Here is a 22614-nt window from a genome sequence, read left to right on the forward strand (position 1 = left end):
TGAAGCACCAATGACATGTTTCTGAGGTTACTGACCCAGAAGGAAGTCGTTGTCTACACCCTGTATCCCTACAGAACTCCATCTCCATTTCTCCCTTTCCTCGATTTGATCACACAGTTTTTTGTTTAAATACTGAGGACCATTATTGAAACTTTTTTCAGATTTTCAGATATTTGCTACAGCAATCTCACACTAAGAGCTCATCCGCACTGAAAGAGTACCTGCATCAGGCCAAGAGGCATTTCCTCCATCAACAGGAATTTATGTCTCATCTTTAAAAGCTATTATCATTATTATTATTATAATTGATAGCGACAAGCAGATGTGGATCAAACGCTAAGCCCAACCGGGACTCCATCAAGAAACAAGTATCATCACCCCGTTCCAGCCACCAGAGGACGCTCATGGTTTGTGACTCCAATGGGTGGGAAGGTTGCTATGGAGACGGCTGGGGCAGACTCAGTGGCCTCCACTGTGCAGGTTGTGTCTGTGACCCTCTGCACATGCTCAGTGAGTTGCTGTTATGTGTAGCTAGACACACCTGCACCTGACACAGCAACAGTGCTTCTCATAAATAGCTCCATGCTGCCGATTAAACACCAGAGCTAACAGCTCCACACTGGAGACTTGGCACAGAGGTCACAGCTCCATGCTCCAGTCTAAATGCCAGAGCTAACAGGTCAGTGAGTGACAAGTTCTTTAAAGTGCTCATTTGCTTGTGTTCTTTTCTTTCAGTCAGTCTAAGACGTACCGACCAAATCAGCCTGCATGGTCTTACTGTGGTGCCTTTTTACAGTTGGGCTGTCACAAAGAGCAGAGTGCATTTTCCACAGAGGGAATGGAAAAACCAGCCAAGCCATGGCTAGGCGGGGGAAATAGAAAGTCACTCCCAGAACCCAGGAAAAAACAGTTCTATTTATATATGCAATCCTATGGTTCTAAATATGAGAGAAAGAATAAACAGTGGTGTCTGTCCATCTATACAATCACACATATATTCCCACTGTATGTCAGTGCCTCTGCAGTGGGAGATGTGGGCAGGCAGATTTGCCTGCAGGCATGAATATGTGAGTGCTTGTGTGTGTACAGGTGTACATGCGTGCGCAGGTGGGTGTGGTTACCTCTGACGAATCACAGCCAGGCGCTTTGGTGTCCCGCACGCCTGCTCCCTGCCAGTCCTTCACCCCATCCTGCAGGTGCTCGGGACGTCCCAGCCTGGACGGGTCCTTACTCTCCTCCACCCCAAACACCTGCCAGACACGAGCCCACAGGGACCAGTATGACTCAGAGCCGCTGCTTTAGATCAGACCACATTACACAGAGGCTGAATCCAGAACGACAAACACACGGAACACCCCCCCCGCTTCCACAGGCTGTGCTGCCATGGCAACTGCACAGCTGATCCTCTTTGAACGATGGGGAGGAGCAGATCAGAGAGAACCTGCTGATGACACGCTAATGTAATGCACATGTACTGTGTTACTGAGACGTGTGCGTGCGGTGTGCGGTATCCAGTCACTTACATGCAAGTGGAGAAGCTTATAACGGTCTGTGTAAGCGTTGTGGTTTGTAAGATCTCCGTTTTTGTAAAGGTTTATGCCAACCCGACCGACAGTGACACACATGACCTAAACCCCAGGAGATCAGCAGCAGGGGGTAGCCTGACCCATTCACCTACACACTGCTGCTCTTCCGGAGAGCCTATGCAAAGCCTCTGGGATGGGCAGACTGTCTTGCCTGTTACTTTAGTTAGGATAATACTCAAACACAGTTCTACGCTACATTAGCTGTGTTAGCTTAACTGGGAAGTGTGTTGAACGGCAGACTGCTCTGGCTGAGCTGATTTGGGAGTAATCTCCACCTCTGTGTTGGTGGCCCACTGCCTCGCCTTTCACAGAAGACTTTTATCTTTTGGACAGTCACCCACAGCACGGTCAGAACACGGTCATAGGGCGGTCACAGCCAGAGACCGCTGACTCAAACACTTCAGGGCTAAACCCAACAACACAGACAGCCTTATCCTCACAAAAAGCATTACAAACACTTTAGATGTACTTTCCTACAGCAGGGGACTCTCAGAGGATGAGAGCACGGTCAGAACACTGTCAAAGTGAGAGACGGCCATCTCTGATGCCCTAGGGCTTAACCCAACAACACGGGCAGCCCTTATCTTCACAAAAAACATCACAAACCCTTTATATGTACTTTCCTACAGTAGGGAGCACTCACTGGAAAACACCTCGTTCACAGCACGGTCCGAACACGGTCGGAACACGGTTGGAACACGGTCGGAACACGGTCGGAACACGGTCAGCACACGGTCGCAGTGAGAGACTGTCGTCTCGGACGCCCCCAGGCTAAACACAACAACACGGACAGCCTTACCGCGATTCTCACAAAAAGCATTACAAACCCTTTCCATGTACTCCTTCACAGCAGGGGGCACTCAGAGAAAGAGAGCTCTGGGCGAAAAACACACTCTGGAACATCACTCAGAGAGCGAGCCCAGCACCCAGGGCAGAGCGGCAGGGACACGGCTCTCAGCGCAGACCTCCGTGCGCTAATGTGGGGACAGAACCAAAGCGATTGGCCTCGTCCCTTTGTTCGCCCTGGCCTGACTCCTCTCTCCCCACCTCGTGCTCATTGTTCTGTAATTAAAGCTGGGCAAAACACACAGAGATTCCAGCTCTTTCCATTAACTGCTCAACTAGGCAGACGGCCCTGGATGCTCAATCACAATGGATCCACTTGTGCGGCTCGAGCAAGAATAAATAATAGCGTTCTAATAAAAACTGACACCGAGTTTTCTCAGCCATGTGTGCTAGGCAGAATGAATCTTGGAAAGCGTGTGTTAAACGGCGCTCATGAACAGGGATTCTTGTGGTTAGGTACACGTTTTAGCACAGGGGAATTCTGGGATAGTTTTATAGTCATGTATCAGAGACCAAAAAGGTTGGAATGTCCAACTTCCCAACATTCTAGGCGAGCTGTATTTCATTTAATATACTGGAGCACCATACTCACCAAAAATAGAGCATGTACTGGACTTGGCTCCATTAAGAATGATTTACTTTTATAAAATACATATTACTGCAGAAATTACATGTACATAAACAGCTGCTCGTTTCACTTGATCATTAATAAGAGACAGAACGTGCTTATTAAATTATCAACACCAGCCAACTTTATTTAATGCCAACTGTACTTAACATAAACTTCTCCTCAAAATCAAATCAGAAACAGAAACCAGGCGAATAATGAAGGTGGATGTGAGCAAATGCTCTTATTCTGCTTGTAATTCCCCGCAGGGAATTTATTCCTCAATTATTATGGAGAAATATTTAGTCTCTGAGGCCCCCTCAGAGAACACACCCTTGCTGTGCTCCAGGGTGAAAATTCAAACGCAGAGAGGAGAAGATTTGGAGAAGAGAGGATGAAAACAATTTTTTTACTGAGGGGGACTTTTTTTCTTAGGCCTCGAGGGGGTGGGGTGCATTTCGGTAACAAAAGCCAACATGAATATCCACAGCATTCTGCTCCAGCACACAATTCACAGTAATGTGACCTACAAAACAACATTCGCTGCGGTTTAACTAGCTTTCCTTCACAGGGAGAAAAAACAATATTTTGTTAAGAACCAGGATAAATTTTGGATGATATTAGTGCAAAGGCAAACAGAGAGAGACATTCATTTCCCAGTTCAACTTCCCTGTGGATCTGTAATGTTAAGAAGAAAACAGCACACAAGATACCGCATTGCACTTTAGTAATTAACTGATAAAAACCTTGTTATGCTAATTTCTGTGTAAGAGGATATTTAATACCTATTTGAGTATTTATGTCCATTCTCTTTAATACCATTTTCCTGGCTAAAGGAGTTGAGACTGCAGATAGAGTAAATAAAGATTCCCACATGAGAAAAATACTGTGTAAAAATATTCAAATGCTGTTAGTAAATAGCTTCAGGTCTGAGCAGCTAGCGTGTGTGTTGTTAATTGCCATAAACTGGGAACTTTTTTGTAGCATTTTTTATGGCTTGCACAACTAGCTCACTTGCTGTAGGCCAGATCAGTTAAGGAACCAGTTATTTTTCCATTTGAGTTTGTTTGGTTTCACATCATGAAAATTAAACAGTGCAGGAAATCAGTTGTGCAAGGCAGGTGTGACTCTTTAGTGAAAGTGTGTAAGGAAAACCAGGATGCCGTGCTGCTGTTCGTCAGGGATAGGGGTGTGCTGAAGTCACAGTGCCTGACCTGAGGCTAGCAAGCACAAGCACAGAGAATCCTCTGAACATCCCTGTGTGGGCTGCTCTTTCTTTCTCATTTGCAGTGACTGAAAACTATGAATGAATGAATGAATGAATGAATGAATGGATGGATGGATGAATGAATGAATGAATGAATGAATGAATGGATGGATGGATGGATGAATGGATGAATGAATGGATGAATGGATGAATGAATGAATGAATGAATGGATGAATGAATGGATGAATGAATGGATGAATGAATGAATGAATGAATGGATGAATGAATGGATGGATGGATGGATGTTTGTGTATAGGAAGACAGGCAGTGATGGCATGCGTGTTCCATGTGTCAGTCAGCTCCTTTCCAGTAAACAGCATCACACTCCAGCAGCCTGAGGGAAGCCAACTGCAGTCTGTGTGCAAATCCCTAAAAAAACAACCAAACTTCAAAAAGAAAAACATTTAATTCATTTGATCCACAAGTGAAAGCCACTGTGAACCTTACCTCACCTTACCGATCACACACTGGGTCTCACCTTGCCGATCACACACTGGGTCTCACCTTACCGATCACACACTGGGTCTCACCTTACCGATCACTCACTGGGTCTCACCTTACCGATCACACACTGGGTCTCACCTTATCGATCATGCGCCGGGCCTCCTCTTCCTCAGGGTTGCGGTTGTCCAGCTCGATGGTGTAGGTGCCCTTGTCGCTCTGGTCATCGTCGTGCTCCTTCTCGGCGTTTCGGGGCACCTTCTTCGCCTCCTCGCCAGGGCTGGCGCGCCGGCCCTCCCCGCCCCCGCCCCGCCCTGGCTCCTCCGACTTCTGTTTGAGGAGCAGGCGGGCGGCGGTGGGGGCGGCGGCGGCCAGGGAGGGGGGCAGGCCCTTGGAGTCCGTCGCCCTGGCGCCCGGCCCCTCCCCCAGTAGCGGCGCGGTCTGGGAGAAGGAGTAGGAGCGACGCTTGCGGGGGTTGTCCTCGTCGAAGAACTCGATCATGAAGGCAGTGCGGCTGACGGGGGCGGGGCCCTCGGCCCCCCGGCCCCGCCCGCCCTGCAGCCGGCCGCCCAGGCGCAGCCCCGCCCCGTTCTCGGAGTCGCTCTGTGTGCCGTCCTCATGCTTGCTGCCTGCGGGGACAGAGAGAGAAGGGAGGGAGAGCCCTGCGGTGTTACTGCGCACACAGGTAGGTCCAATCTGTGACTGCGCGCAGATACTGCTTATACAGGCATAACCAGCCTATGACCGCAGATCTACTATTGAGCCTGAAGGGAGATGCTATTTAAACTGTGTCCTGAATAAGAGCCTCACAGCAACCACTGCAGAGCCTTTTCAAGGTCCAGCGTGTGCAGGGGAGAAGCCACTTCAAACCAAGCATCGCAGCATGGAGAGAGACCACACTACACACAGCACAAAGACCACACTACACACAGCACAAAGACCACACTACACACAGCACAAAGACCACACTACACACAGCACAAAGACCACACTACACACAGCACAAAGACCACACTACACACAGCACAAAGACCACACTACACACAGCACAAAGACCACACTACACACAGCACAAAGACCACACTACACACAGCACAAAGACCACACTAACCCCAGCACAGGGACAACAGTAATCCACACACAGAGACAACAGTAATCTCAGCACAGAGACAATAATAATCCCTGCACAGAGACAATGCTAATCCACACACAGAGACAACACTAATCCCAACACAGAGACAATATTAATGCCAGCACAGAGACAATGCTAATCCACACACAGAGACAACACTAATCCCAACATAGAGACAATATTAATGCCAGCACAGAGACCACACCAATCCCGGCACAGAGACAACAACAATCCCAACACAGACACAATACTACTGCCAACAGAGACAACACGAGTCCCAGCACAGAGACAACACTAATCCCAGCACAGAGACAACACTAATCCCAGCACAGAGATAGCTGTAATCCCAGCATGTAGAGAGACGATGTTAACTGCGGGGCAGAGAGAGAGCCCCCCACTCTGAGCAGCTCAGTGCAGCGGGGGCAGGGAGGGCTGCACTGACAGCGGCCCTTTATGCGCAGCCACAGAGGCTTTTTCATGGCTCACAGTGCTGTCTTCCAGTGTCCACACTGGCACGGTCATCTCCCATGAGTCACACCGCATCTGATCACCCCGCGCCAGCCGCCACCCAATCACACGAGAGCAACCCCCCCATCGCCGTGGAAACACACCTGAGAGCAGGAATACTAATAACCGGGATCCCGGGGTCCTGTGAGGTGTCTCTACTCCTATTCCTCACACCTGATGAGGGCTGGGAACCGAAACTCGGTTCCAAATTAGAACCGAATCCAAAATGCCAAGTACCGTGTACCCATAAAAAAAAAAAAAAAAACTGAATTTCGGTTCTGCTTATCGATTCCTAAACGCGATAAGCCTTTATTATTGCAAACAAAGACTACATATCTGCAAGGACGTACGTAGCTATCTGCCAGGACCTGTTTACGTGACTATGTCACGCATCAACGCAACAGCGTGTCCATTTGTTTAGCCCTTTCGCGTGTATGGTCACACCGGTGTGATTAGCCGTTTAGCGTGTATGCTAAAACCGGTGCGATTAGAACACTAGATTGGAAAAATTCTAGCTAATTTTAGCTTTGAGGAAACGGCGATTTAATGTTAAAAATATAGCAAATGCTAACTGAAAACTATGAGAAGCTGAATAACACTGATGAAAACATAACGAAACATGTAAAGCGTAACACACACTACATAGCATACACACCTGCTACATAACATAAAAATAAGTTATGTGCAAAATGGTTAAATGTCACAACAGTGTGAAAGATGGACCACGATAAACGGTCAAAAGTGTGGCTTCACTTTAGAAAAGAAAATGACGACAAGGCAAAGTGCAATGCATGTGGGAAGCTAATTAGCTGCAAGTCAGGTTGCACATCAAATCTGACCAAACATCTAAGGCAGCACGGCGTCGGTCGGAAACACTGAACAGTGTTTGATGTCTTGCGATAAGCAAGAATAAGCAGAATCAGAATCGGAATCGATAAGCAGAATCGGAATCGGAATCGATAAAATTCAAATGATACCCAACCCTACACCTGACCTGACCTGACACACACACACACACTCACGTGTGCGCACACACACACACTCATGTGCACACACACCCACGTGCAGAAAAACACGTGCACACACAGAGACATATATATACACACACACATATACACACACACACACACGCATGCTTCAGCTCTAATCTCTGAACCCCCCCCCCCCGGGCCTCTCTCCCGTCTCCCACGGCTCCGTGCAGTAAAAAAGGCAGCTGTTGTACGCGGAGGGCGAGGAGACGTGTCATTGTGCCTGACAGAAGCCAGGAGAGCCACACCTAGAAGCAGAGACTGCATCTTACAGCCCTCTCCCTCTGCACAGCTCTGGCAGACAGCTTCACCTTCAGATACATGCGCCTTTCCGCCTGCTCTCCCTGCAGCTGGCTCTGTGTGCCTGCCCCCCCCGCCCCCCTCCCTCAACAAATCAGCCCCCCCCCTCAACAAATCAGCCCCCCCCCCCCCCCCAAAAGAGTCCCGATTCACGACCGCAGTAAGGAAAACGTCGCGTTCGGCTGCTCCTACCTGAACGACGCATTCCAGTGAAGCGGGTGGCTGAGAGGAGATGAGAGAGAGAGAGAGCGAGAGAGAGAGAGGGCGAGAGGGAGAGAGAGAGAGAGAGAGAGAGAGAGAGAGAGAGAGAGAGAGAGAGAGGGAGAGAGGGAGAGAGAGAGAGAGAGAGAGAGAGAGAGAGAGAGAGAGAGAGAGAGGGAGAGGGAGAGGGAGAGAGAGAGAGGGAGAGAGAGAAAGAGAAAGAGCAGGACAGAGAGGCAAAGAGAGGGAGGCGAGAGAGAGAGAGAGAGTGAGGGAGAGAGAGAGAACAAGAGTGAGAGAGAGTGAGAGACTCGCAGCCCTCTGCCGCTCAGGGATCAGCACACAGAAAGACCGGAAGAGATTAATCGCGGGGGCGAGGACCGGCGAGGATGGGCGCGAAGCGGCGGGCGGCGAACGCCTCGGCGGGGAGAGGGGGGACCGATGCGCCTGCCGCTCCCTTTGCGTTTGGCTCCGTCACGCGTGTCGCGGCTCGCGGAGCGGGTCTCACGGAGTGGCGGTAATCCTCCGCACCGCACACCGAGCCCAACGCTTAACGCTTCATATTCCACACGCAGACTTACGCCCAGCTCCAATCACCAGCTTATCATAGCTAACGCTCCTCTACAGTTACCACAACAGGGTCACAATACAGGTCTAACGCATCTAAAATGCACCGTTATTAAAACTTCAGTTGACACATTCAAATCATAACCATATTCATTAGGTGTGGTAACTAAAATCAGTGTTACTTTGTGGGTGACGCCTTTTTATAAATCAGCCAGCCGTATTCAAACTTGTCACCGTAAATCGCGCTGGAAACCGTAAGCACTGCACATTTGAGTAAGTCATGTTTATGCAAATTGCGACTGCGCTCTGGTGATTGAAGAGGCTTTTCACTACGGCGGATTTCCCTCCCGGAGAGCACACCGGGGGGCGATAACGCTCTCGAGCGAAACGCGTGCGTCGCGGGATGGCGGGAGAGTCAGGATGAGAACGCAAAGCTGGCACACGCTTCGTTTGCTTTGTCACAGCGCAGACAACGGAGCCTGGGAAAGCGGCCGCTTCGTGGAAATCGGGTGCGGTTCAAACAGCACACCTTCCGAAATGTTAACAATCAGTCGTTCAGACACAGGAAAGAAACAACCAATAAGACATTACATTACATTATTGATACTTAACAGCAGATGCTCTTATCCAGATCGATTTACATATGTTACTTTTTTTAAACATATCGTCCACTTATACTACTGGATATTTACTGAGGCAATTGTGGGCTAAGTATTGTGCCAGAGGTCAGAATGGCAGTGCCCCAGTAGGGAATCAAACCAGCAACCTTTCAGTTATGAGAACTCATTACCACTACACCACAGTGCCGCAACAGAGAGAGTGAATGGCAGTGGAAGAGCTGACAGGGGAAACACACCCCCTCCCCCATCACACACCACACGGGCCCGCTGCCCAGCTCACAGTAAATTAAAAGTATGCACAGCACTCAGAGCGGTAAGTAATTGTGGTCAGTAATATTTCACTCATCTTAAATGGTCCTGAGAGACATTTGGGAAAGATCTGGAGCATTCCATTTTAACCACTCGGCTCTGACTGGAGTGAGTCCGCCTGGTGTACTCAGGGGAAGAGCTTCACTATGCGTTCATGATGTTAACACAACCCTTTGCATTATTTATCTGAACAGTGGATGCAATTGTCTAGGATCACATTCTCCGCTTTTTATATCTTGTACGCAGGATCAACTGAGGGTAAGCATCTCTCACAGACACACCAGTGTAACTGAGGGTAAGCATCTCTCTCAGACACACCAGTGTAACTGAGGGTAAGCATCTCTCACAGACACATCAGTGTAAATGAAGGTAGATATCTCTCACAGACATACCAGAGCAATTAAGGGTATCACCTGTCAACACAAGAGAATAACTGAGGGTATGTCTCTCTCACAAACACTACAGAGCAGTTAAGGGTATCTCTCACTAACACAAGATAATAACTGAGGGTAAGACTTTTAGACACAACAGAAGAGTGTCCCATATGGGAACTGAGCTCAGCAGCCACTACCCGATAGCCTGGTTACTACCTGGGAGGGAGACCAGAAAACCAGAAAGCTATGCGACACATTTACATGCTCTGACATCGTTGAATGCGATTCTAGTCTATACAATTCTAGTATAAAGAACCAAATGCTATAACTACTCCACCCACATGCCTCTGAGCTGAAGGCGGAACTCCCCTTCAGTAAGAATGCTCCCACGGCACAGAGCGGCTCCTCACCTTTCAGCCTCTTCAGGTGCATGGGCACGTCGCTCTTGATGCTCTTGGCCTCGTCGTCGGGCGGGTCGCGGCGCGGGAGCGGTGGGTCGTTCTGGGCCAGCCAGTCGGCCACCTTGCTCTCGGAGGCCATGATGGCGGCCTGCAAGGTGGTCATCTCCCTGCCGCCCTGCGGGAGGGCCTTCCGGGGCCGGGGCCGTGGCTCGGTGGCCGCGAACTTCACGTGCTCCTTGATGGTGACCTTCCCGGGGGAGGCGTTGTCGAACTCAATGGTGAAGGAGGCGTGGCCCGAGGCGGCGGAGCTGGACGCGGCGGTGGTTGCCGTGGCGCCACCCCCGCCCTCAGTGTCCTTGGTGGGGACCTCGTGGATGCTGCTCTCGGCCATCTGGGCCTCCTTGGTGGGGATCTCGAAGTAGCTGGGCTCCGGGCCTACGCAGCTCGGTGCATCCTCCTGGGCCTTTGAGCTCCTCTTGGCCTCTTTGATGTCTGAGGGTCAGAGACGAGAGCAGCATTAGCGCCTGCAGGCCGGTGGGGTCAGGAATCCCCACGGAAAAACCCGCAAACCTATTTGCTGCCTCTCTTACCGTCTATCTGTATAACTGCCAGCAACCTCGTGTGTCCTCAGAACCTCACACAGAAAGGTCATATTTCACTGTGGGTTAAGCACAATGGGACTTCTGTCCTTCTGACCAGTAGCGACAGAGCAGCCAATCAGAGCCCTCCAGGCTTATTATTCATTAATGACCATGTGACCTCATTAGGTCATAGTGTCAGGAAGTGTTGATAGATGATGCATTTGCAGAATGGTTTGGTCCATACTGCAAACACAAGCTCAAACAGCTCAAAAACTCCAAAGTATTGTTTTTAAAGTACTACCCTCATACATTTAGGTTTTAATTACAGATGACATATTCCATGTCATTTTCAGAACAAGCAGCAGTAATATTCCGTAATATCCAGTTTCAGTCACTGTAATATTCTGCTTGTTCTGAAATTGAAATTGTAAGTGCCAAATCACAGCAATCTTTCTGGGTCAGGCGTGGAAGTGAACACAATATCTGCAACCTACTGCACCAGCACGTTATATAATACACTGCAATATTATTGCAATATCAGCTTTTACTTTGTCATAAAAAAGTCTGTCACACTGAAGCTAGACTCAATCTGAGTCTAGCTCACTACTTCAGAGCGTAACATCTGGAGGAAATGAGCTGTCAGTAGAGAACATGAAAATGGCCTCATGCCTCTGCATTCACCACAAACAGGTCTGATATTTCTTCTTTATAATGCTGTTCTACAGATCTGTCCCTTAAGGAAAGGAAGTTGGCGGAATTCTCTCTGTGCAGATTACATGAAAAAATACAAATGTCAATGACCACAAATCAAAGATTAGAAACATCACACAGCTGGCTACTGAGAGCAGAACGCTGTGAAACCGGACAGTGACCTGTCAATCAAACAACACATTTACATTTACATTTATTCATTTGGCAGACGCTTTTATCCAAAGCAACTTACATAGGTTACAGTTCAGTAACACAGCCTCAGAGATTACATACGGTGCAAAATGCAGCTTTTCCCCTCCAGACCGGAGAAAACGTACGGATAATGTCCAGCGAGGTGGCCTCTCACCGCTTCCCAGAATTAAAACAAGGCGAAAATACGAGGAAGCGAATTTTATAGAACTTCCTGTTTTTATAAAGGCTTCCTTTGAAAGAGCTCTCACGTGACTGATGAGCCATTTCTGTCACTGGCACACAGAGCAAACACCAACACCTGCGACTTCACGAGAACAAGAGAAACACAGGGCAACACAAAAGCCAATGACTTTAGAACATATGAAACGGCTCTCGTGAAATCCTGTGAGTTAGCAGCGTTTGTCCTTCATCATTAACAACACTGGAAATTGGGTGGGGTGATGTCATTAACGGTTGTGCCCTTCCTGTTCCTTTTCACAGTCTGAATGCCTGTCTGGATATGTCTGTTCTGGATATGTGTATAACAGAACAGTGAACATTCCTGCTTTCACAGACCAGGAGTGTATCTTGCCAGCATATGCTAACACTAATACATTCGTCTAGCAAGTCACCTACATACACCACCTACTACAACTAGACTAACCCCTTGTTAGTTTTAACAAGTGTACTGGGAAAATCATATTTTCACACAATAAATGACAAAGCTATCATAAAAAAAACCTTTCTTCCCCATTCTGGTACTGGTAAATTGTTTTGATATGCTCTTAAAGCCCTAACACAAATTATACACTTAAAAAACACACGTTTAAGAAACATGCATGCGTGTATGCTAACTATTCAATGCTGTTTTCCCCCTTGATTGAGAGAACATGCAGCCAGCCAGCACATTCTGCATGTGATTAGAGTTGAGGATGGCATTATGGACTCGGTTTGGTAACTCCACTCACTGAAACGCCCCAAAGTTGTCCTTCGGTCGACAGCAACGGGAAGGAGATGTAAAGAGAGACTGTGTGTCTCATGCTGCGAGGAGCATCGGGGGTAGCACCAACACCAAACAGTATCCTCTACGATTCATACAACCCCGAGAGCCTCAGGCTGGCTGCTGCAGACCTTGCGCTCACTGCAAGGGACGGGCCCTCTCTCTCCCTGACGCTCTGCATTCAGCCACCGCATAGCCACTTGCAGCGAGACAAAGGAAGCGAGCAGTGCTATCCAAAGATAGAACCGAGGGGGGAATTCAGAAACGTGGAGCTTTGATCTGCGGAGAGGCCTGGCCTGTGCACCTTGATCTTTCCCGTGTCGCGCACAATGAGCCACAGTTATTTTCCGTGCCCGAGCGCAGAGGAATGCGTGCAACAGCGTGTTTTGGGACTGTAGAAGCGCTCAGTGCAGGAGCTTCCGCACACTCTCTCTCTCTCTCACGGTTTTAGTCCCCACAACGAGAACAAGCGCATTCCTCGCTGGAAGCCCTTTCGGAAGGCGGCGGCTTCGGGTCCTGTTTTGGACAATACTAGTTCTTGTCCAAGGTAAATTGAATTAAGGCACTCTCAAGGGTAGACACAATCCCTCAATGAGAATCCATCCAGCAGTTTCTTTCTTTCTTTTTTATTAGCTGACGATTATAAAACTCCCTTTATATTCCAGGCAGGAATCCTCCAAAAAAAAAAAAAATGGCCGTGTGCCAGCTTTAAAAACTCGCTGTTGATTGAATTCTGCCCGCTGAAGTAGAATGGAGAGCGCTCTCCCAGCAGCCCCTGGGAAGAAGCGTATTAGGTTAGCCTTCCACAGGAGAAATGCAAAGAGGAATGAAGATCCATTCGAATTTCTCCGCCTCGTTCGCGGGGTCCGCTTCACCAAATCCCTAAATTAACTTAAGCCTCTCCTATGGGTACGGAGCCGGACCCCGGAGCCCCAGCAGGCTACAGTAGGCTACAAGTGCATGCTAAACTGTTCCGGCGCACCGGTGGCCCCCCTGCGAGACCGCGGCCGAACCTCGGCTTTTATTGCAGACGAGGTGGCAAGCCTCTGGAGTATCTGCTTACGTAACCCGGGCTGAGCCTTCTATCCCCCTCACCGAGGAGACAGTGCCTGTCAAAGCAGAGCCATCTGAACTCTTCTGATTGGTCAGCCGTGTAGGGCAACTCCCCTCGGGTCACTGCCTACCACATGCACATGGCAAACCCCTCAGAGAGGATGAAACGCTGCCATCTACAGCGAGGAGTGGGTATTTCAATAACACAGCTGGCCACATATTTATAATACCTTTTAATAATTTATTAAAAGATGTCTGAATATACACAAAGAAAAATCTGCTTGAGCCATAGCTAAACATTCTAAAATGTATGCTTAAAATGACGATAAAGTAATTTAAATAGGAGTATGACACACATTTTGATAAATAAAGAATATATATGCCATATTATTTCAAGAGAAACGTTATTATGAATGTAGTTTACCGTACAATTTAAACTGATGTCTTCCACACTTCCTATTTTCATGCCTGATTAATTTAGCTAAGTGTGCTTGGTTCAACTGGAGGTCAAATTGATTGTTTCTGCGGGGCAATAACATCTAATCACAGGCCATCAACAAAATGATCAGAAACAGCAGCACTGTCAGAAGTGGGACTACACACACTCACACACTTCCTCCTTAAATGGAGGACTGACTGAATGAGAAACAATGGAACGAATCACAAAAAAGGCTATTCAAGAGCTCCCCAGATGCTAACTGCTCGGTCAGCTTTCAGATTTCTAGCTGAAAATGAAGAGCTTCTTAAGCACACAAACAACTCCAAATGAACACGCGGAGGGCCACTGAGAGATTCTCTGTGGTTCGACTTGGAGGCAGTGGGGAAACTCCGGCAGGAGGCCAGTGTGGGTCTACAGCCCCGCCCTGAGAGCCTCATTCAGTGTCTCCCACAGAGATAATCTACACGATCCAAACCTCTATTAATCACTGATCTCGTTATTCCTGCGCTGCATGGTTTCACAGGATCCTGGCTCTTCAGACCCACGCAGTCAGACGAGCCAAGCTGTCTGTCTTAATGAACAACCTGGGATAAGCCATGCGGAGCTGCATGCCTAAACCCCACCAATTAAAGTTTATATATCTGCATGTCCCACCCACATTTACATTTACATTTATTCATTTAGCAGACGCTTTTATCCAAAGCGACTTACATAGGTTACAGTTCTTTACAATGTCATCCATTTATACAGCTGGATATTTACTGAGGCAATTGTGGGTTAAGTACCTTGCCCAAGGGTACAGCTCAGTGTCCCAGCAGGGATCGAACCAGCAACCTTTTGGTTACAAGTCCTGCTCCTTAACCACTATGCTACACTGCCGCCACACATATATGTGTATGTATAATTACAGATCATCAGTATACATTCCAAAACTCCTATTATATTCCTGTCACCCCTGAATATAAATTCAACCATGTGAGTGACACACAGGATTTGGATAATGTCTAAACTGATACAGAATAATGCAGGTATAGTACCCTTGGGAAAGGTACCTCACCTCCAATTTCCTCAGTAAAATATCCAGCGGTATAAATGGATAAACATGTAACTTTCTCTGGAACTTGCTAATGTGTCTGCTAACTGAAGATAATACAGTGTAATACACAAAAATACAGAGAATTTACAAACAGGGAAATCTATCACCTACATCACTTTTAATTTCTAAAAAGCAGAAAAGCACCACTGGATTTGAAGCCATTTGTATATTTTCAGTTCCACAATGCTGAAATGTATTTATAATGAATAACCTGGTCTTGTTCACTTTTGGCACTGTATCAGTAAGGTGTTCGCTGTGAGCAGGCCCATGGCCCCCACAGACCCCTCTTCCCGGGTATCAGGGCCAGAGGAAGGCGGCTCGTAGCCCCTCATTCTCCTGGTTCCATGAGAGAAGGCCAGAGGAGGGCCGTTCCTACCTGCTACCCCGTTCTCCTGCTTCCTGCTCGAGGTCTTCGTCTCCTGCTTGAAGGAGTTCTCGTCGTCAGCGTCGCCGTCCCCCCACCAAGATGGCTGCCCGTACAGGGGTGTCCCGCGATGCAGGGCCGCTATATCCCCTGAGAAACAAACCCCACGATCGTTAGCATGATCTGGATTGATTAGCATGACCTTGATCAATTAGCTTTGCCTTACTTCCCAGACAAATTAATTTAACACAGAGAGTAAACTACTAGACAGATTTACAGTGAATAACCTCATGAAAATGTGAATCACTATAAAAAAAATACCTTCAACAGTTTGATTGGACTAATTTTGCTGCATTTTCTAGAATTAGGCTATACCTCTTAAATGCATTTTTTATTTAGATAAGAGTTTTACATAATTCACTCTTTAGTTTTAGGAGCTGGTTTATTTTAACTTGCACATTGCACTGTCACCAGCAGGGTTCAGCAGCCTATCACATATCAAAAACTGCATTGACCGCTGACACAAAGAGGGTCCTGTACTGAACATAACACACAACACACACCGCTTGAACACATAACAGAATGTCCATCTTCGTTTTATCAACCTCATCCAGAGTAACAGATGGTGTTTCAAGCTGCAGCACTTTGACAGCCTCTAAAGCAGTTTGCCAGTGGCAATTCATTCATGATACAGGGAACAGTTATTTTCACATAGTATCTGTGCTTCTGTCACATTGAGTCAAATATCCCTCCAAAACGCTATGTGCTGTGGGCTTTTACTGAGCCTCAGGGTAGAGAGTTTCAGACCACTGTCCCTTCCTCAAGAGGACATGAGCTTTATTAATGGGATGAAATAACACACACACACACACACACACACAGTGCTCACAAAGACATGAATATGACCAGTTTCCGCACTGACACATACTACAAGTATGGACACACAGAGAATCAAGGGTTTAATTCAGAGAGAATACAGAAGAACACAAACCTAAAATTACATGAATTATTGTAATAACATTCTGCCTTCTCATCCAGTGTTCTATTTATAATCCATGTGCGGGAACAAAGCAGCATCTTCCTTTACTTTTAGAACATATGTACTGCATGATGAAGTAGCAGTATGGCATAGTGCAGCCATACGTTTCATATCTAGGGCACTGCTGTTGTTAGGCTTGATGGAGACAATTAATCCGAATCACATCCGTATAAATATCCGGCTGCACACACAGGTAATATTAAACAGGTATGCTGCCCCAAATCTGCCAAGCAAATGAATAATGTAGATGTATGATGTATGTATTTATATCACTTTCACGCTCTTTCACTGCAAAATTCCCAGCATCTCTGGCCTGAGTTTCTGCACACGTGAATGACAATGTCCTGGCCAGAGAAACACGGTGAACGCCCATGTCCCGGGAGGTGGGGTGGGGTGGGGGGGTCCATCTGCCAAATAAAGCAACCAGGAGGCAGAGACACATGATGGACACAGTCTGTGTTTGAGTTTGGGCTACAGTTGAGGAACAGGGGTGTGAAAGCCCTCTTAACCCTGTCATCACCAGCCCTGTGCTTCTGACAGGAACTCCACGGCCCAACAGTCATAATTACATGCATTTAGGGTGCGAAGCTGCGCTAAGCACAGCGTGCTGGGAGCTTAAGTGCCAAACATGTGCTCCAGTTCCAGCTTAGCGCTTTGGAACGTCAGCTGGGTTGGTGCGGCCCATGCCAGGGATGGAGAGATTGCCTACAGGAACGGTCACATGTACATTTGGAACCAGCCATCAGAACACGGCTGCCAAACCTGCCAGTGACCAGAACCAAGTTGCCAACCATCAGAACCAGCCATTCAAGCCATACAGGCTGAGCGATTTGGACGTTCTTCCTAAACCAGAGCCACAGTAAAAATACTCAGGTTTGATGTTACTTGACATGTATAAATTACTTGAATGAGTCACAGCATTTAACAGTGTTGTGCAAGCCTTGAACCTGACCCCCCCACCCCCAGTCTCTGACGCAAGTCTATCATCCTAGCAGCCAGAGCTTTTCTACACAATGAATGAAGAAATACAAAACCCTGGCCAAAATTTATGCTTTTTTTCCACAGAGAGCTCTGTGATCAGTTTTTGTAAAGACATTGAGACTCCTGTACATAACCCTGCCTGGGAGGGAATAAATGTGTGGTGTGTGCAAAGTGAAAATGTCAGTGAAAAGCCAGGCTTGCTCTTTCAGTAAGCCATCCGAAGCATTTCTGAATGTCATCTCTGCCTTTCGTTTGACGCTGTGTTTTTCGCCAGGATTTTGTGTTTGCCTCACGCTCCCCAGACCTGACAAAACGCTCCCCGATACTGCTGGAAAACGAGACGGATATCAGTGAGCGAGACAGTCAGTGTTTCCACCCACGCCCGCCAGGCCAGCCAGACAGCATGGAGGGAGTGGGCACGGCTGCCACGACTGCTGGGTGCTCGATATTTCCAAAAAACACAGCCCCGCTTTGCTATACCCATCTATTACTGACAGTAGAGACCAAAGGGCCAATCAGATAAGACAACTGGTACCTCTTTGGAGAGGGAACCAATGAGATTCTTGTGGATCTGTGATGCGTTTATGATGTGTTGTCCCCCTGCTCTGCCCACCCCACCCCCACCCCAGGGACCTGCGTGGCTTATTGCAGTGGGACACCACTAGGGGGAGCTCTGACAGAGATCTGCTGGCTGTGCTGAGAGCTGCCGCTGCCTGTGGCTCCCTCTGTCACAGGGCAGCGGCCCCACGGCGTCTTCCTGTTTCACGCTTTACGGAACTCCTTAGCGGAATGTTATCAGACCCCTCCCACGCTCTGTCTCCTCCAATCACGGCTTCACAAGCTGAAATTTGCAGTGATCTGCATCGCATTACTTCAACCCAGGTGAGCCAACATTCTTTTTTAAAAAAATGTATTTACAGAAGTCAGATGAAAAGAGAATTCAATTTACAGATCTCCACGCTAAAAAGGAGTAGAAGAATTGAGGTCAGTTACACTTCAGTTCAGTCAAATCAGGAAATAAACTGAAATTCAATTCATTAATTAAAATTTCTGTCATACAAAACATTTACATTTACATTTATTCATTTAGCAGACGCTTTTATCCAAAGCGACTTACATAGGTTACAGTTCTTTACAATGTTATCCATTTATACAGCTGGATATTAACTGAGGCAACTGTGGGTTAAGTACCTTGCCCAAGGATACAGCCGCAGTGTCCCAGCGGGGATTGAACCAGCAACCCCTCGGTTACAAGTCCTGCTCCTTAACCACTATGCTACACTGCTGCCCCCAAACGATGGGCAACTTTCAATCCATAAACTGAATGTCAGTCCATTCCCTGAATTGAAATGGAATTGAACCCATCTCTGGGAGGTACATTCATTTCTGCTGTACATCTGCTCAATGGATGGCACTGTTGGAAAGATCAATTCAGTGACTGAATCAGTAACGGTCAACACCTCCATGTCGATACTGACTGATTCATACTCAATACCTCCGAGTGTTATGACTGTGGATGACTCTCCCTGGCTGCTGATCTGTTGCTGTGAACGTGATGTGTGTATCTGAAAGCACCTGAGGCCTCTCTCACCTGTCACCTTCTCATCCCCCTTGCTCGTGTCGGCGGGTTTGGCCGGCCCCTCACCCGCCGCCTCCGCCGTCTTGCCCTCCAGGGATTTGGCGGCGGCTGACTTGGGCGACTTGGGCGATTTGGGTGACTTGGACGACTCCCCATTGGACGGCTTCTTGCTCAGCTGGAGCTGGCTGGTGAACTTCTCATGCTGGTGGGGACAATGACATCCATTCACTCACACAGTCCCCCCCCCCCCCCACCCCCAAAGCTGTGAGCACGCTCAGTCTGTGTGCTTCAGAGACGCGGTGAAGTACCAGCTAATACAGACTACATCTGATATGACTCAATTAAAGTTGAGCTGACACACTTATACTTTCATACTTGTAATGGCAGTGTGGTTTACTACAGTGATGTCCAGGCAGGACTGTGGAAAGCAAATTTGTCCTACCAGCATATACTATGAAACTACTGATCCTGCCTGGGTTCAGTGGAGGGCAACTCCAGCACCATGTGCCACTAGTTACAGCTGCTGCATGTACTCTATGCGTGTCTCTCTGCGGACGCTGACAACTTTAATATTAAACACTAGGTGACAGACAGAGGTATGTGCGGGGCAGTCTCTCTCCGACTCACCTTCAGAGCCTCCTCTGGAACCTGCAGCTCCCCGCGCACCACGGTGAACAGGTTGGTATGTGGGCGGGGCTAAGGAAAGGCCTTCTCTCATTCGTTCATAACACCCACAGCTGCAGACCCAAGGTCCCCCCCCTCCCTCCGGTCTTCCCAGGGACGAAAGAAATCGCTAAAGCCACCGCAGAGCCTGAGCGAGGACAGCACGTCGCCGGTGGTGACAGGCTGGCGGAAACACGACTCCGAGACGGTGACCGCAGTGCACTGGGTCTGTCTGCTCCACCAAGCAGAATAACCACCTCCAAACCACCTCACCCTTCTGATTCCAGAGCCAGGAGATTCTGACTCTAGTATCATTTCATAATGACTAGAAGGAGACAGAGATTCACTGTGTTCGGAGTGCATGTTTCTCCTTCAGGAGGACACAGCTGTGCTCCCACTCTCACTCTCAGTCTAATGCTTAAAGGCTTTTCCAGCTTTCACCCCATACAGCGCATCTTACAGCAAAAAGAAGTCTGCTTAATGGAAGGGAAAGCGCCAGTTAATGCAGCGCTCTAATATAGCGCAGTGGGTGTTAATGACGACAGCATGCGGGAACCTAATGAAACCTTACAGCGCTAGGAAAACAAGTGGTTGCTAAGGGGGGGAGGGGGTGAGACAGTGCTGCTCCACTGAGCACAGTGCGCGACCTAACGAGATACAGTCTGGAGCTAACTGCACAATGGCTGCTCCATACGAGTATTTGCCAATACGTGGGAGAAAAAAGCAATTAAAAGTAATTAAAAGCAATTAAAAGAAGAGCTGATGGTTAGAGCCTTTTATCCTCCCTGCTTTTTCGAGGAGGCAGGGGGTGTGGAGACCCACCCCCCCACCCCCACTCCAGAAAGGATATCGTATCCAAACCTCAGCTTGTCATCAATCTTCAAAGTGATGTACATCTGCTCCTGGATCCGGACATCGTTCACAAACGTCTGCAACAACAAAGAGGACAAAAGCTTTCGCCGACGGCAGGGCATTCCGAATGCCTCTCCTCCAATCAGCACAATCTTCATACTGCTGCCAAGTGCACGTTGTCATAAAATTGAGCTAATTAGCCTAAAAGTGCTTAATTAGCCTGAATTAGGTGAACGGCTTGAGGCTGTACTTTCGAGCAAATTTAAGCAAGCGTTTAAGTGATTGAATAGTATATGCATAAGCTCTCTTTGCCAATTTTTTTCTGCTGACTCATGAGAGCAAAGCAAAAGCTGCACACAGCATGACTCATGAAAAAAATTCACTTGAATAAGATCTGATATTACCCAATCTATCCTAACTAATCACAGTGTGGGAACACAAGGTCACCAGGGCACAAGTGCTACTGTAGTGCTATCTGCACATCATCTCATATCAGGCTACGGGGATATTGGTTGTATGCAAGCGCTGCCATTTAACCCCAGATCCAAACAGCTGATGAAATGCTACACGGTACTGCTGACTTTCTTAACGGCACGCCTCTTCAGTGCTGCGGTTGGAGACGAGGCCCATTAGAATGTCACTACATGGGAATTCCGATTCTCACAGAGCCTATAGGAGCCCACTGTTTGCTATCTCCATGGCGACAACAGGGCTGCACGAAGAGCTTGGCAGTCCTCCCAGACCATAACATGAGGGTTTAACCCCGGGGCCAAAATCGAATCAGATGTTTGACCGAGTCAACATCTCTAATTGTTAACCAATTTATAAAAGCAGGTTTAATCAACGGCAAGGCTGGCAAATCACTGTGGATAAACACACCGCTGTGGAGGTACGGAGTGCTGAAAATATTTCATCTGATTGCAGACAAATTCCCCCCCTGGCCCCTAACAAAACGCTGCTTCTGTCTGGGTGATGAGGCACATCTGACCCCCGCTCTGCCTCCTGAAGGCCTTCACCGTGGCCCTGTGCCACGTTCAGACGCTCCGCCTGCACGGGCAATCACAGCCGAGGAACACTCTCAGTCTCTCGGCCACTCTCACTATCAGCCTGGCGGGGCGTTCGCTCTCATCTGGGAGCGATTAAGTTTCCTGCGCTGGGCTGAGTAAGTGTCACTGGATCCCGTGCGGTGCGGGACGCCGGGGGGGAGGGGGGGGCAGTGCTGCAGAGGAAGTGGGAGGGGGGCTGTGGTTTTTCTGATTCGAATCAGAGCTTAGAGGGACAACGGGAATAGAATTATCACTCAAAGCACAAAGCAACTGTCAAATGTCTGTGACTGCCAGTAATATTCCACAGGGCTGAAACACAATTTGTGTTCATAATCAAATGTAATTCTTGACCCAAACTAAAATTATAGACAATAAAGCATCTGTAGCGACTGCAGTTTGTGGCACTATATGTAACTCCATTAAAGATACGTCTAGAGACAGTTTAACTTCTGTTACACAGAAGAGTGACCTGAGTAAAACTAGGCTGAGGAGAACATTCCTAAGGACACCACAAGCAAGTAGAGGGAATGCTGAAACATGAGTCACAGGAAGTGGCAGTGAGCCGGACTTCCTGTCTGAGGAAGTGGGTCAGCTCGGCCACGGGGGTGACTGCAGGGGTTGTGATCGTAGCAGCTGAGGGAGCAGTCGGAACACAGACCAACAGACAGTGACTAAGAGCGGAGATTCAGCGTGTCGAGAGAGAGAGGCGGGAAAAGCATTTCCTCGGTGTTGTGTCAGCCGTATTACAGCGGGAAAAAAGAGGAGAGGAAACGAAAGCATCCGGGCAGGACAGCAAACGAGAATCCTGTGGAGCTGATCCAGCAGCGCTCCGGACAAATCTCAGAAACACGT

At 48.1% G+C, this 22614-nt stretch overlaps 1 protein-coding gene across 4 annotated transcripts in view; it reads right to left on the reverse strand.

Annotated features, from left to right (window-relative positions):
* LOC118789847 (centrosomal protein of 170 kDa-like) overlaps positions 1 to 22614 on the reverse strand; it is a 63803-nt gene that overhangs the window by 18542 nt on the left and 22647 nt on the right. For all 4 annotated transcript variants that reach the window (XM_036546535.1, XM_036546532.1, XM_036546533.1 and 1 more), the window contains exons 4-10: positions 20715 to 20793; positions 19829 to 19887; positions 19214 to 19403; positions 15615 to 15752; positions 10197 to 10679; positions 4890 to 5377; positions 1122 to 1250 (exon numbers count right to left, since the gene is read on the reverse strand). In XM_036546535.1, the coding sequence (XP_036402428.1) occupies positions 1122 to 1250; positions 4890 to 5377; positions 10197 to 10679; positions 15615 to 15752; positions 19214 to 19403; positions 19829 to 19887; positions 20715 to 20793 (1566 nt within the window). The remainder of the gene's footprint in view (positions 1 to 1121; positions 1251 to 4889; positions 5378 to 10196; positions 10680 to 15614; positions 15753 to 19213; positions 19404 to 19828; positions 19888 to 20714; positions 20794 to 22614) is intronic.

This window comes from Megalops cyprinoides, chromosome 15 (genome assembly GCF_013368585.1).
Source record: "Megalops cyprinoides isolate fMegCyp1 chromosome 15, fMegCyp1.pri, whole genome shotgun sequence".
NCBI lineage: Eukaryota > Metazoa > Chordata > Actinopteri > Elopiformes > Megalopidae > Megalops > Megalops cyprinoides.